This window comes from Pseudoliparis swirei, chromosome 19, assembly GCF_029220125.1.
Source record: "Pseudoliparis swirei isolate HS2019 ecotype Mariana Trench chromosome 19, NWPU_hadal_v1, whole genome shotgun sequence".
NCBI lineage: Eukaryota > Metazoa > Chordata > Actinopteri > Perciformes > Liparidae > Pseudoliparis > Pseudoliparis swirei.
The window spans coordinates 28,028,237-28,041,653 of record NC_079406.1 but is presented as its reverse complement, the minus strand read 5'-3'; the positions used below and the strand labels follow the sequence as shown (position 1 = coordinate 28,041,653).

General features: G+C 45.5%; 1 protein-coding gene across 2 annotated transcripts; it reads right to left on the bottom strand.

Moving 5' to 3' along the window:
* Positions 1 to 6,540: 6,540 nt before the first annotated feature.
* Positions 6,541 to 13,362, bottom strand: ltc4s (leukotriene C4 synthase). 2 transcript variants are annotated; one of them, XM_056439652.1, is made up of 6 exons: positions 13,290 to 13,362; positions 8,573 to 8,654; positions 7,997 to 8,096; positions 7,077 to 7,147; positions 6,923 to 7,019; positions 6,541 to 6,835 (listed from the first exon to the last, which is right to left on the bottom strand). In XM_056439652.1, exons 2-6 carry the CDS (start codon positions 8,634 to 8,636, stop codon positions 6,694 to 6,696), a joined length of 474 nt encoding a protein of 157 aa, XP_056295627.1. In that variant the 5' UTR covers positions 8,637 to 8,654; positions 13,290 to 13,362; the 3' UTR covers positions 6,541 to 6,693. The 2 variants fall into 2 exon arrangements, with proteins under 2 accessions (XP_056295627.1, XP_056295628.1); XM_056439653.1 differs by lacking the exon at positions 13,290 to 13,362 and having other exon boundaries at positions 6,923 to 7,004; positions 8,573 to 9,654.
* Between the last annotated feature and the right edge of the window lie 55 nt (positions 13,363 to 13,417).

Genomic DNA, 13,417 nt, shown 5'->3' with positions numbered 1-13,417 from the left:
ACAACATAAAATAAAGATATTTGGAGGATTTTAGAAAAATTATGTTTAAAATAAAACATAATAAATCTGTGTTTTATGTTTTCATTAAAAACAAGAAAACTAAATGGAAATACCAATATTACTTATGAGGGAAAAAATAGAAAATATTTAGTGAATTTTAGAAAATTAAAATAAATGTATCAAATCTGATTAAATAAAGAAAGAAACTTAAATGATTCAGTAAGTTTTATATTGGCAATAAAAACTTTAATTCTAGTTAAATAAACAAATTAGTTAAACAAAGTATATAAAGTACCAACTTTAGAACTGGAAAACTCCAAGAAATATAAGAATAAATAGATAGATACATATATATATATATGTATATATTACTTCATTCCAGTAGGAAGATGTATCATTACAGCAGCCTACAGCAAAAAAGACAAAAGATAAGGAGCCAAGGCTCGTGAGGCGTTTGATGACCAAGCTGCAGATTTATTGCTGGATTTTTCCGAAGTTTTATTGAAGTTTATACGAGCAAAACTTTGAAAACCATCAAACACACACAGGAAGTCTCCACTGTGAGGACAGAAGGGTGGGGGGGGGAGCACACACAGACACACTTACACACAAACACTGACAGACACACACAAACACAGACGCACACTTAAAAACACACACTCAAACACACTCACACACAGACACACACACACACATTTCATCTTACTGGAACAACAAGGTTCTGTTGGTTTCATTGTTTTCTCTAAAACTACATTTCCCGTTGTTGTTGTTGTTGTTGTTTACACAGCACACAGAGAGAGATCTTCTACTAAATATTTTCTCTTCCTGTTTCCAACAGCAGGCCGACTTCGTTTTCTCTGAGGAGAAACTTTCCTCTCACCCGGCGGCCATCTTTGTTTCTGTGCCAACGTCAACACGCCTGAGAGGGTTCCACCTCCACCACGGGAGAGGTGGGGGAACCGAGGGGGAACCGAGGGGGAACCGAGGGGGAACCGAGGGGGAACCGAGGGGGAACCGAGGGGGAACCGTGGACCCAGCGGCCCGATGTTGGGCTCATGTCCTGTAACCGGGGTAACAGTAAAGCACAGCGGAGGCTAACCAGCTAACTACCCAGCTAACCTCCAGCGTGTTGTTTTCCCACTGGAGGAAAATGTGGAATATATTCTTAAAGCAACTGCATAAAACTTCATAATAGTTTTATTATTAATGAGTATAAATGAGTCTTAAGGCTTCATAATATATAGTTTCATTATTAGTTATTAATAAATGAGTCTCTGAATGTCAGGTGAACTCTGCAGAAAGCTTGATAATATATTTATTTACGTTCATTATTCCAGATTTAAAGAACTCAAGTGTCGATTTAATCTGCTCAGCTGATCCAATTAAAAGATCCTCACGCTTCTCTGGATCGGCCAATCAGTATTCCAGATTAAGAACTCAGGAAGTGTGATGTCATGTCAGGCGTGTGATGTCATGATGTCACGTGTGATGTCATGTCACGCGTGTGATGTCAATCAGCAGTGATGTCTTAACGTGGATGTCATGTCACGCGTGTGATGTCATGTCAGGTGTGATGTCATGTCAGGTGTGTGATGTCGTGTGATGTCATGTCAGGCGTGTGATGTCATGTCGTGATGTCATGTTGATGTCATGTCACGTGTGATGTCATGTCACGCGTGTGATGTCATGTCAGGTGTGTGATGTCATGTCAGGCGTGTGATGTCATGATGTCACGTGTGATGTCATGTCACGTGTGTGATGTCATGTCAGGTGTGTGATGTCATGTCACGTGTGTGATGTCATGTCACGTGTGTGATGTCATGTCAGGTGTGTGATGTCATGTCAGGTGTGTGATGTCATGTCACGTGTGTGATGTCATGTCAGGCGTGTGATGTGTGATGTCAGTGATGTCATGTCAGTGTGATGTCATGTCAGGTGTGATGTCATGTCTGATGTCATGTGATGTCATGTCAGTGATGTCATGTCAGGCGTGTGATGTCGATGTCATGTCAGGGTGATGTCATGTCACGTGTGTGATGTCATGTCAGGTGTGTGATGTCATGTCACGTGTGATGTCATGTCAGGTGTGTGATGTCATGTCAGGTGTGTGATGTCATGTCAGGTGTGTGATGTCATGTCAGGTGTGTGATGTCATGTCAGGCGTGTGATGTCATGATGTCACGTGTGTGATGTCATGTCACGCGTGTGATGTCATGTCAGGCGTGTGATGTCATGTCAGGCGTGTGATGTCATGATGTCACGTGTGTGATGTCATGTCACGCGTGTGATGTCATGATGTCACGTGTGTGATGTCATGTCAGGCGTGTGATGTCATGATGTCACGCGTGTGATGTCATGATGTCACGCGTGTGATGTCATGATGTCACGCGTGTGATGTCATGTCACGCGTGTGATGTCATGTCAGGCGTGTGATGTCATGATGTCACGTGTGATGTCATGTCACGCGTGTGATGTCATGTCAGGTGTGTGATGTCATGTCAGGTGTGTGATGTCATGTCGTGATGTCATGTCACGCGTGTGATGTCATGATGTCACGTGTGTGATGTCATGTCAGGCGTGTGATGTCATGATGTCACGCGTGTGATGTCATGTCAGGCGTGTGATGTCATGTCACGCGTGTGATGTCATGTCACGCGTGTGATGTCATGTCAGGCGTGTGATGTCATGATGTCACGTGTGATGTCATGTCACGTGTGTGATGTCATGTCAGGTGTGTGATGTCATGTCAGGTGTGTGATGTCATGTCAGGTGTGTGATGTCATGTCAGGCGTGTGATGTCATGATGTCACGTGTGTGATGTCATGTCACGTGTGTGATGTCATGTCATGTCAGGTGTGTGATGTCATGTCAGGTGTGTGATGTCATGTCAGGTGTGTGATGTCATGTCACGCGTGTGATGTCATGTCAGGCGTGTGATGTCATGTCAGGCGTGTGATGTCATGTCACGCGTGTGATGTCATGTCACGCGTGTGATGTCATGATGTCACGTGTGTGATGTCATGTCAGGCGTGTGATGTCTGATGTCGTGATGTCATGATGTCTGATGTCATGTCACGCGTGTGATGTCATGTCACGCGTGTGATGTCATGATGTCACGTGTGTGATGTCATGATGTCACGTGTGATGTCATGTCACGCGTGTGATGTCATGTCACGTGTGTGATGTCATGTCAGGCGTGTGATGTCATGATGTCACGTGTGATGTCATGTCAGGCGTGTGATGTCATGTCAGGCGGTGTGATGTCATGTCAGGTGTGTGATGTCGTGTGATGTCATGTCGTGATGTCATGTCAGGCGTGTGATGTCATGATGTCACGTGTGATGTCATGTCACGCGTGTGATGTCATGATGTCACGCGTGTGATGTCATGTCAGGCGTGTGATGTCATGATGTCACGCGTGTGATGTCATGTCAGGCGTGTGATGTCATGTCAGGCGTGTGATGTCATGTCAGGCGTGTGATGTCATGTCAGGCGTGTGATGTCATGTCACGCGTGTGATGTCATGTCAGGTGTGTGATGTCATGTCAGGCGTGTGATGTCATGTCACGCGTGTGATGTCATGTCAGGCGTGTGATGTCATGCGTGTGATGTCATGTCAGGCTTGTGATGTCATGTCAGGCGTGTGATGTCATGTCAGGCGTGTGATGTCATGTCACGCGTGTGATGTCATGTCAGGCGTGTGATGTCATGTCAGGCGTGTGATGTCATGTCAGGCGTGTGATGTCATGATGTCACGCGTGTGATGTCATGTCACGCGTGTGATGTCATGATGTCACGCGTGTGATGTCATGTCACGTGTGTGATGTCATGTCAGGCGTGTGATGTCATGATGTCACGCGTGTGATGTCATGTCACGCGTGTGATGTCATGTCAGGCGTGTGATGTCATGTCAGGCGTGTGATGTCATGTCACGCGTGTGATGTCATGTCAGGCGTGTGATGTCATGTCAGGCGTGTGATGTCATGTCAGGCGTGTGATGTCATGATGTCACGCGTGTGATGTCATGTCACGCGTGTGATGTCATGTCAGGTGTGTGATGTCATGTCAGGCGTGTGATGTCATGATGTCACGTGATGTCATGTCACGCGTGTGATGTCATGTCAGGCGTGTGATGTCATGTCAGGCGTGTGATGTCATGTCACGCGTGTGATGTCATGTCAGGCGTGTGATGTCATGTCAGGCGTGTGATGTCATGTCACGTGTGTGATGTCATGATGTCACGCGTGTGATGTCATGATGTCACGCGTGTGATGTCATGTCAGGCGTGTGATGTCATGTCAGGCGTGTGATGTCATGTCAGGCGTGTGATGTCATGTCAGGCGTGTGATGTCATGTCAGGCGTGTGATGTCATGTCAGGCGTGTGATGTCATGTCAGGCGTGTGATGTCATGCGTGTGATGTCATGTCAGGCTTGTGATGTCATGTCAGGCGTGTGATGTCATGTCAGGCGTGTGATGTCATGTCACGCGTGTGATGTCATGTCAGGCGTGTGATGTCATGTCACACGTGTGATGTCATGTCATGTCACGCGTGTGATGTCATGTCTGATGTCATGTCACGCGTGTGATGTCATGTCAGGCGTGTGATGTGATGTCATGTCACACGTGTGATGTCATGTCACGCGTGTGATGTCATGTCACGCGTGTGATGTCATGTCAGGCGTGTCAGGCGTGTGATGTCATGTCAGGCGTGTGATGTCATGTCAGGCGTGTGATGTCATGTCATGCGTGTGATGTCATGTCAGGCGTGTGATGTCATGATGTCACGCGTGTGATGTCATGATGTCACGCGTGTGATGTCATGATGTCACGCGTGTGATGTCATGATGTCACGTGTGTGATGTCATGTCAGGCGTGTGATGTCATGATGTCACGCGTGTGATGTCATGTCACGCGTGTGATGTCATGATGTCACGTGTGTGATGTCATGTCACGCGTGTGATGTCATGTCAGGTGTGTGATGTCATGTCAGGCGTGTGATGTCATGTCAGGCGTGTGATGTCATGTCACGCGTGTGATGTCATGTCAGGCGTGTGATGTCATGTCAGGCGTGTGATGTCATGTCAGGCGTGTGATGTCATGATGTCACGCGTGTGATGTCATGATGTCACGCGTGTGATGTCATGTCAGGCGTGTGATGTCATGTCAGGCGTGTGATGTCATGTCAGGCGTGTGATGTCATGTCACGCGTGTGATGTCATGTCAGGCGTGTGATGTCATGTCAGGCGTGTGATGTCATGATGTCACGCGTGTGATGTCATGTCACGCGTGTGATGTCATGATGTCACGTGTGTGATGTCATGAGGTCACGCGTGTGATGTCACGCGTGTGATGTCATGATGTCAGGCGTGTGATGTCACGTCAGGCGTGTGATGTCACGTCAGGCGTGTGATGTCACGTCAGGCGTGTGATGTCATGTCACGCGTGTGATGTCATGTCACGCGTGTGATGTCATGTCAGGCGTGTGATGTCACGTCAGGCGTGTGATGTCACGTCAGGCGTGTGATGTCACGTCAGGCGTGTGATGTCACGTCAGGCGTGTGATGTCATGTCACGCGTGTGATGTCATGTCAGGCGTGTGATTTCATGTCACGCGTGTGATGCGTGTGATGTCATGTCAGGCGTGTGATGTCATGTCAGGCGTGTGATGCGTGTGATGCCATGTCAGGCGTGTGATGTCATGTCAGGCGTGTGATGTCATGTCAGGCGTGTGATGTCATGTCAGGCGTGTGATGTCATGATGTCACGGAAAGTGAAGCAGCTGTTTGTCGGGTGGAAAAAGTTATTCTGAAAGAAACTGCTGCTGCCGAGTACCTCTAAAAATACACACAAATACACATTCCTGTATCTCTTAATATAAACTCACCGAGCAGCTCTTTAAATAGACCTCAGATTCATTGTGTGTGTGTGTGTGTGTGACCAAACGCAGCAACTATTTACCCACAATCCTCCTCTGACTGAGATATGAATTTAGTGTAAAGTTCATTCGACTCAAAGATCATGAAGAATTTATTTCAATGTGAAGTATTTAAAATATAAATGTTTCGGGGTAAACCTACCAAACGACTGCGGTTCCCAACATGAGGGTCGGGCCCCATCAAAGGGTCCAGAGGTGAAACTGAGGGAGTCGTGTGTTTAAAAATAAATCTCACTTTCTCAACGTTTCTGTGAAATATTAGAGAAATACCTTCATCATTCACCAGTTTATGATATATATTTTTCATTATCTCAATCTTAAAGTTATTATTCTTTCTGTAAAGTAATGAAGTCATCAGATAAATGTGGTGCAGTAATAAAAATGAATTTCCCTCTAAAAGAAGTAGAAGTATCATCTTCAGTATTTTCTGTGATTTGCTGCCACCTAGTGGGCAAACCTGACGCTGCTCCTCTATTGACGCAAATATTATAATATAGTTTATATATATTTAATATCAATCATCATAGCTGCAAATGCACATTTATATAAATATATATACTGTATATATATATATTTATTTTTTTAATACAACAAATTTCAAGATAAAATAATAAGATAACTTTATTTGAATTTAATCAACGAAACAAACTTCCAGCAGAAAAATTGAGAATTAAAAACATAATAAATGTGAATAGTTTGATATTTTATGATCCCAAAACAAAACGTCCCCCTTGGGGTCCCATGACCTTTGACCCTTCAGACCAGGTCGAGGGCAGAGCCCAGCTCCAGCAGCAGGTCCACCTTCAGGTAAACCCTGCACAACGAGAGGAACACGCCGAGAACCGAGAACCCGATGAGAACCCACAGAACCTGAGCGCTGAAATACAGCGGAGCCAGCCTGCAGAGGGAGAGCATCAATAAATCAATCAATCAATCAGTGTGATTCATAACTATTCAAAGTGTTGACATGATTTTAAATACCTACCGTCGCTGTGCCGCCTCAGCGTATCCGTGGAAGTAACGCAGACGTCCGTATAAATACATCAACCCGAAGAACGAAGACAAACCTGGAACACGTTCAGCTGAAGTTCAAACTGAGACGCTGTTGTTGTTGTTGTTGTTGTTGTGTGTCGGCTCACCTTGACTGAAGAAGACTCCGGACACCCACAGAACAGCGATGAAGATCGGAAAATACTCCGAACAGTTGGCCCTGAGTGAAGAAGAGAGGAAGCAGACAGTCATTCTCTCTCCTGACCACCAAGGGGCGACTCCTCTGGTTGTATAGAAGTCTATGCTTCATGTGTTAAAGCTGCATTCTCTCTCCTGACCACCAGGGGGCGACTCCTCTGGTTGTATAGAAGTATCTGCTTCATGTGTTAAAGCTGCATTCTCTCTCCTGACCACCAGGGGGCGACTCCTCTGGTTGTATAGAAGTATCTGCTTCATGTGTTAAAGCTGCATTCTCTCTCCTGACGACCAGGGGGAGACTCCTCTGGTTGTATAGAAGTATATGCTTCATGTGTTAAATCTGCATTCTCTCTCCTGACCACCAGGGGGCGACTCCTCTGGTTGTATAGAAGTATATGCTTCATGTGTTAAAGCTGCATTCTCTCCTGACCACCAGGGGGCGACTTCTCTGGTTGTATAGAAGTCTATGCTTAATGTGTTAAAGCGGCATTCTCTCTCCTGACCACCAGGGGGCGACTTCTCTGGTTGTATCGAAGTCTATGCGTCATGTGTTAAAGCTGCATTCTCTCCTGACCACCAGGGGGCGACTCCTCTCTCTTGAGGTACTTGTACTTAAAGTATTTCCACGTTTCTTTTACTGATTTTCATCAGACATGTTTTGTATTAAATAAATAAACAAATGTTTTAGAGTTCAAACAGATAAAAGATGTGCAACATGAAGCCGTCAGAGGAGCTTCTTCTAAAGTAGGTCAAACATTTGTGTATCATTACACTGTTGTCTTTGTGTGTATCATTACTCTGTGTGTGTGTGTGTGTGTGTGTATCATCACACTCTGTGTTCTCTGAACTGAGCTATAACTCGGACACTGACTGAGCTCTGAAGATTCTCTCGAACTCCGGCGGTCCGGCGGTGGCGGGCGGAGACACGGAGTACTTCCTCCTGGCGTGGATCACCTGCAGGGAGAAATATGCTTTGCACACAAACACACATAATTTATATATAAAAATATATTTATATTTTATTTTGAATTTAATATATATATATTATATATAAAATAAAGTATATACATATATATAAATAAATATATATAGATAGACTAGAAGAAAAACATTTATATATATACATATATATACTCATTATCAAACTATTTCAGACTCAAGCTCCAGATCGTATAAAACATTAAGTAAAATACATACAAAATCACAAGTATATCCATGAATATATCTCTATAACTATATAAATATAAAATGTGATGACATAATCTCAACAGCTCGTCCCGCTGGTCAGTCCACTCAGTTTTATTTAAAGCTCCTTCATAAAGAATAAAACGTCTCCGAGCTGTGAGACGACAGGAGGGAAGAAACACAAAGAACAATAAAACAAAGGAAACTAACCATAACGAGTAAGTTAAGCATTATAATCACTATATTAAAGTATTTATAATACCTTGCTGCAGGACACCGAGCACGGTCACCACGGCGACGACGACCACGGCCTCCTCCCCCCACATCCCTACAGCACGTGACTACTACAGGTAGAGGGAGGGAGAGAAAGAGCATACCTGCAAACTCATGAGGGGTGAAAAAGGGGGCGGGGGCTGGTGACTTTTTTTTTGTGTCACCACATCCACGTTGTTTGATGAAGCCTCAAAGCTTTTAGAACTACAACTACGGTCATTTTATTGTTCTGACCACAAATCTAAATTCGAAATAATATTAATAAACAGTTTAAGAACAAAAAGGTCCTATAATGATAGTAATAACAAATATACATTGTCATTATATATAATATAACCAATAATAACCAACTTCCTTTTTTGGGGCCAGAACAGACTCCAGGACTTCTCTGCCTCGGTTGTCACGACACTAACATTATAACTTCTATACCTGCCATAAAGATCATGATACAATACCATAAAAACAATATCAGACCATACACACGAGACTGGTATATTTATCTATGATAGTAATAAATAAAGCATCTGTCCGGTTCACTTGTTCAACAGTCATGTTCGTGTTAGAGACAGACCGCTCTACGCTTCACTTGCGGCATGTTTTCTTTAGGACTTCGGGTCTCTTAAGCTCCGCCCCTTCCCTCGCTGTGAGAGCTGCGCAGCGCAGTGTGCGCAGACAGCTCGACACGGAGCGGCGCGTGCGCTCTGATCGCTCTCTTAATGAAGTATCGATGCTAACAATATGCTCAATCACATCGTGTTTAACGTACAGATAACTTGTTAGCATCGCTACACCGTGCGGCGTGACAGCAGCAGATGTAGCGGGCTAACTTTCAAGCTAACGCTAACTCCCACACCATGAAGACATCTGAACGCTGATTGGCCAAGACGCGACACGCCCATCAAAGATGTTTTATTGCGAAGAGCGCCACTCCACATTTTATCCGCGTCTCACTGCAATCTCAACGGTCTCGAGCTCAAGAGAGGGAGAGGGAGAGAGAGAGAGAGATGGAGAGAGGGGTAGAGAGTGTTAGGAGGAGAGAAAGGGAGGGAGAGAGGTATTAGGAGAGGGAGGGAGAGATGGAGAGGGGGAGAGAGATGGAGAGAGATAGAGGGAGAGATGGAGGGGGAGAGAGAGTTAGGAGGAGAGAAAGGGAGGGAGAGAGAGATGGAGAGTTAGGAGAGAAAGGGAGGGAGAGAGGTATTAGGAGAGGGAGGTAGAGAGAGAGAGATGGAGGGGGAGAGAGAGATGGAGAGAGAGATGGAGGGAGAGATAGAGAGATGGAGGGAGAGAGGGAGAGAGAGAGAGATGGAGAGAGAGAGAGAGGGAGAGAGAGAGATGGAGGGAGAGAGAGCGACCACCTGAGAGGGGCGGGGCAAAGACCGTCTATCAGTTTAAATAGTGACCAGGTTAACTAGTGACCTGCTGGTAACCAGGTTAATGAGTCATTTTGACGGACTAGTCCTTCACTAAAGTATTTCCAAGGCCAGTCTTGTCATACATTTGCTGAACCTCCATGGACTTGTGTTACATTGAGACCGTCGTATGACTTCATGTCGTGAAACCATCGATAACCAGACCAACCAGACGCGATGAAGGAAGAGACGACACCAGGCGTGTTTCTACAGAACTATATTTACATAATACTCTTGTTTTACAGAGAACCATATCAAAAGTATAAAATACTTACAAAAACGCTGCAATATATAAAAATAACATCTATCTTCTCCAGATCATTAGGAAAGGCATACATACAAAAAATATATTCATAGACATTTACACAGAGCGGCGCCGGACGGTTTGGACGCGGCGTCGCCATAAAATACAAAACGAGTCGTGGAAGTCGACGTCGGTACAGTAGATAGAACGACGGGGTCGCGAGCTCGGGGAGCGCCGCGCCCCGTCAGGAACAGGAGGCCGGAGCCATCGGAACAAAGATGTTCAAAGAACCGTGTCACGGAACACACGGGCGCCATTTTGTAAATTTGGGAAAACGTTGAAAATCAAATAATAATAATTAGATTTTCAAGCAGAATTAATGTTTTGCTTCTTCATCGATCCACTCGGGGAATAACGTTCATATTTGGTAAAAACAAATTGATTTTATTTTTCTTTCAGCTTCACAAGAGGAACGAGTTTCACGAACCAGCGTTTAGTCAGAGCCGCGAGAACAACGGGGAACACCTGGAAACACCTGGAAACGTCAACCGTGACCAGACTTCATGCTTCATTCGCTCTTTAAGCTTCTGCTTCTTTCTCTTCTGGTTTACAGGTCCAGACCAGAACCCGGGGGACCAGGTCTGGCGGGTCCTCGGGGTCTGGGGTCTCCTCTTAAACTTCAGGTATTTAAAAGGAGGCGTTCGTGTTCTGCATGTTTTACTGAGACTCCTCACATTTATTTTATTTCTCTTGCGCCGCACAGAGAAACTCCTCCGTTTGGTGGAATGAAATCTAAATAAATTCTGCGATCCATAAATAAACTCAGGAACATTTCCATAAACAAAACCTGCTGTCCGTATTTGAGTAGCAGCGCCTCCACATTTACATACTAACCGTTTGAACTCCGCTGTCACTTCTCGTTTTAGGTTTTTCTTCCGTCACCTGAGCATCGCGTGGTAAAAACCATGAGGTGATGGATTCACGATGTGCGGATTACGCTTGCACACATCGCGACTGTATCCATTATCTTCGGCCGATACTTTTTTTACTGAACAGATCTCGAACGCATCGTAAACGCAACTCGATGCGTTCTCCGTTATTTAGCCTCGCGGCTTAACGGCTAACGGTAGCAGCTAACGGTAACTAGCTCTCCTGCTAGTTGTGACGTCGTACAGGAAAGTTCTCAGAAGTATTTGTGTAGTTGACGGAGTAAAACATGCAGTAACATCGGGAAGCTTCCAATGTTTCACTTCATCCCTCGAAAACAAAAACGCTTTCAAGGATGCGCTGTGGGGTCTGTAGGTGGCGCTGTGGGGCCTGTAGTGGCGCTGTGGGGCCTGTAGTGGCGCTGTGGGGCCTGTGGTGGCGCTGTGGGGCCTGTGGTGGCGCTGTGGGGCCTGTAGGTGACGCTGTGGGGCCTGTAGGTGGCGCTGTGGGGCCTGTAGTGGCGCTGTGGGGCCTGTAGTGGCGCTGTGGGGCCTGTAGGTGTCGCTGTGGGGCCTGTAGTGGCGCTGTGGGGCCTGTAGGTGGCGCTGTGGGGCCTGTAGTGGCGCTGTGGGGCCTGTAGTGGCGCTGTGGGGCCTGTAGTGGCGCTGTGGGGCCTGTAGGTGGGGCTGTGGGGCCTGTAGTGGCGCTGTGGGGCCTGTAGTGGCGCTGTGGGGCCTGTAGGTGACGCTGTGGGGCCTGTAGTGGCGCTGTGGGGCCTGTAGTGGCGCTGTGGGGCCTGTAGTGGCGCTGTGGGGCCTGTAGTGGCGCTGTGGGGCCTGTAGTGGCGCTGTGGGGCCTGTAGTGGCGCTGTGGGGCCTGTAGTGGCGCTGTGGGGCCTGTAGTGGCGCTGTGGGGGCTGTAGTGGCGCTGTGGGGCCTGTAGTGGCGCTGTGGGGGCTGTAGTGGCGCTGTGGGGCCTGTAGTGGCGCTGTGGGGCCTGTAGTGGCGCTGTGGGGCCTGTAGTGGCGCTGTGGGGGTACAGTGGTTCAGTAGTCTACAGCAGCTCGGTTACAGACCAACACGTGGAAACGGAAGCGAAACATTCGGTTAAATTCCCCAAAGTCTCGTCGCCCGTCACGAGTCCACACAGAGGCGTGTCCGTGGTTTCTATCCGGGTCGTTTTTAGGATATTTTGCTCAATATTAGTTTTTTTACAATTCTTTTCTTGGAATTCTTTTTACATTTTCGTTTTTGTTTAAGTCACCGGAAAAAAACTTTAACAGTTTCTCCAATGAAAATACCAAAAATATAGTAATTTATATCATTACCTATACATTTCAAAGAGGGGGACGTTCAGACGACCTCTGACCTCCTCGATAGGAACAGATTAACTTCCTGTTCAGTGGATCAACTTTAGAGGCCAAATATACCAGAAGGACCCAGAAGGGACCTGAAGGACCCTGAAGGGAACAGAAGGACCCAGAAGGGAACAGAAGGACCCTGAAGGGACCAGAAGGACCCTGAAGGACCCTGAAGGGAGAAGGACCCAGAAGGGAACAGAAGGACCCTGAAGGACCCTGAAGGGAACAGAAGGACCCTGAAGGACTCAGAAGGACCCTGAAGTTCTCCGGCGGTTCCGTTCTGCCACGTGTGCAAGTCTGCAACAGCAACTCATCGTCAAATGTCTTATTTAAATGATCCTGAAACACAGCAGAGCTTCAGGTGGTTTCTGTCTCCAGGGAGTCAGAAACATCACTGAGGGGACCGTCCTCAACCAAGAATGAATTTATATAAATATATATTTAATTAAATATATATATATTTAATTAAATGAATATATTTGAATATATACATTTAATTAAATATATATTTATATAAATACATTTATATGTATTTAAATATATATTTATATAAATATATTTAATTAAATATCTATTTAAATATATTTAATTATTTAAACATTTAAATATATATATATATATATATATATACACACACATTTACATAAATATATATATATACACATATATATATTTATTTAAATATATATATTTATTTAAATATTTGATAAAACTCCACCCTGATACCAGGACAAACCGATAGCGATAGCCTTCATTCCTTCACCTGTTAGCCAGGTGTGTTTCATCTCTTTAGAGCGCCGACCTCCCGTCTGGATCCGTTAGCCAAAACATCGTTGACATTTTTAACTTCCCCCAACATGGCGGTTTTCAAAACAACGTCTCCGGGGCCTC

Bases quoted from the DNA above. Each gene is read 5' to 3' on its own strand.
- ltc4s (XM_056439652.1), bottom strand. From the start codon at position 8,636: ATGTGGGGGGAGGAGGCCGTGGTCGTCGTCGCCGTGGTGACCGTGCTC. The intron at 8,097-8,572 runs GTATTATAAATA...TTGTGTGCAAAG, and splicing joins GCTCGGTGTCCTGCAGCAAG to CATATTTCTCCCTGCAGGTG. The intron at 7,020-7,076 runs GTGAGCCGACAC...TTTGAACTTCAG, and splicing joins CGGAGTCTTCTTCAGTCAAG to CTGAACGTGTTCCAGGTTTG.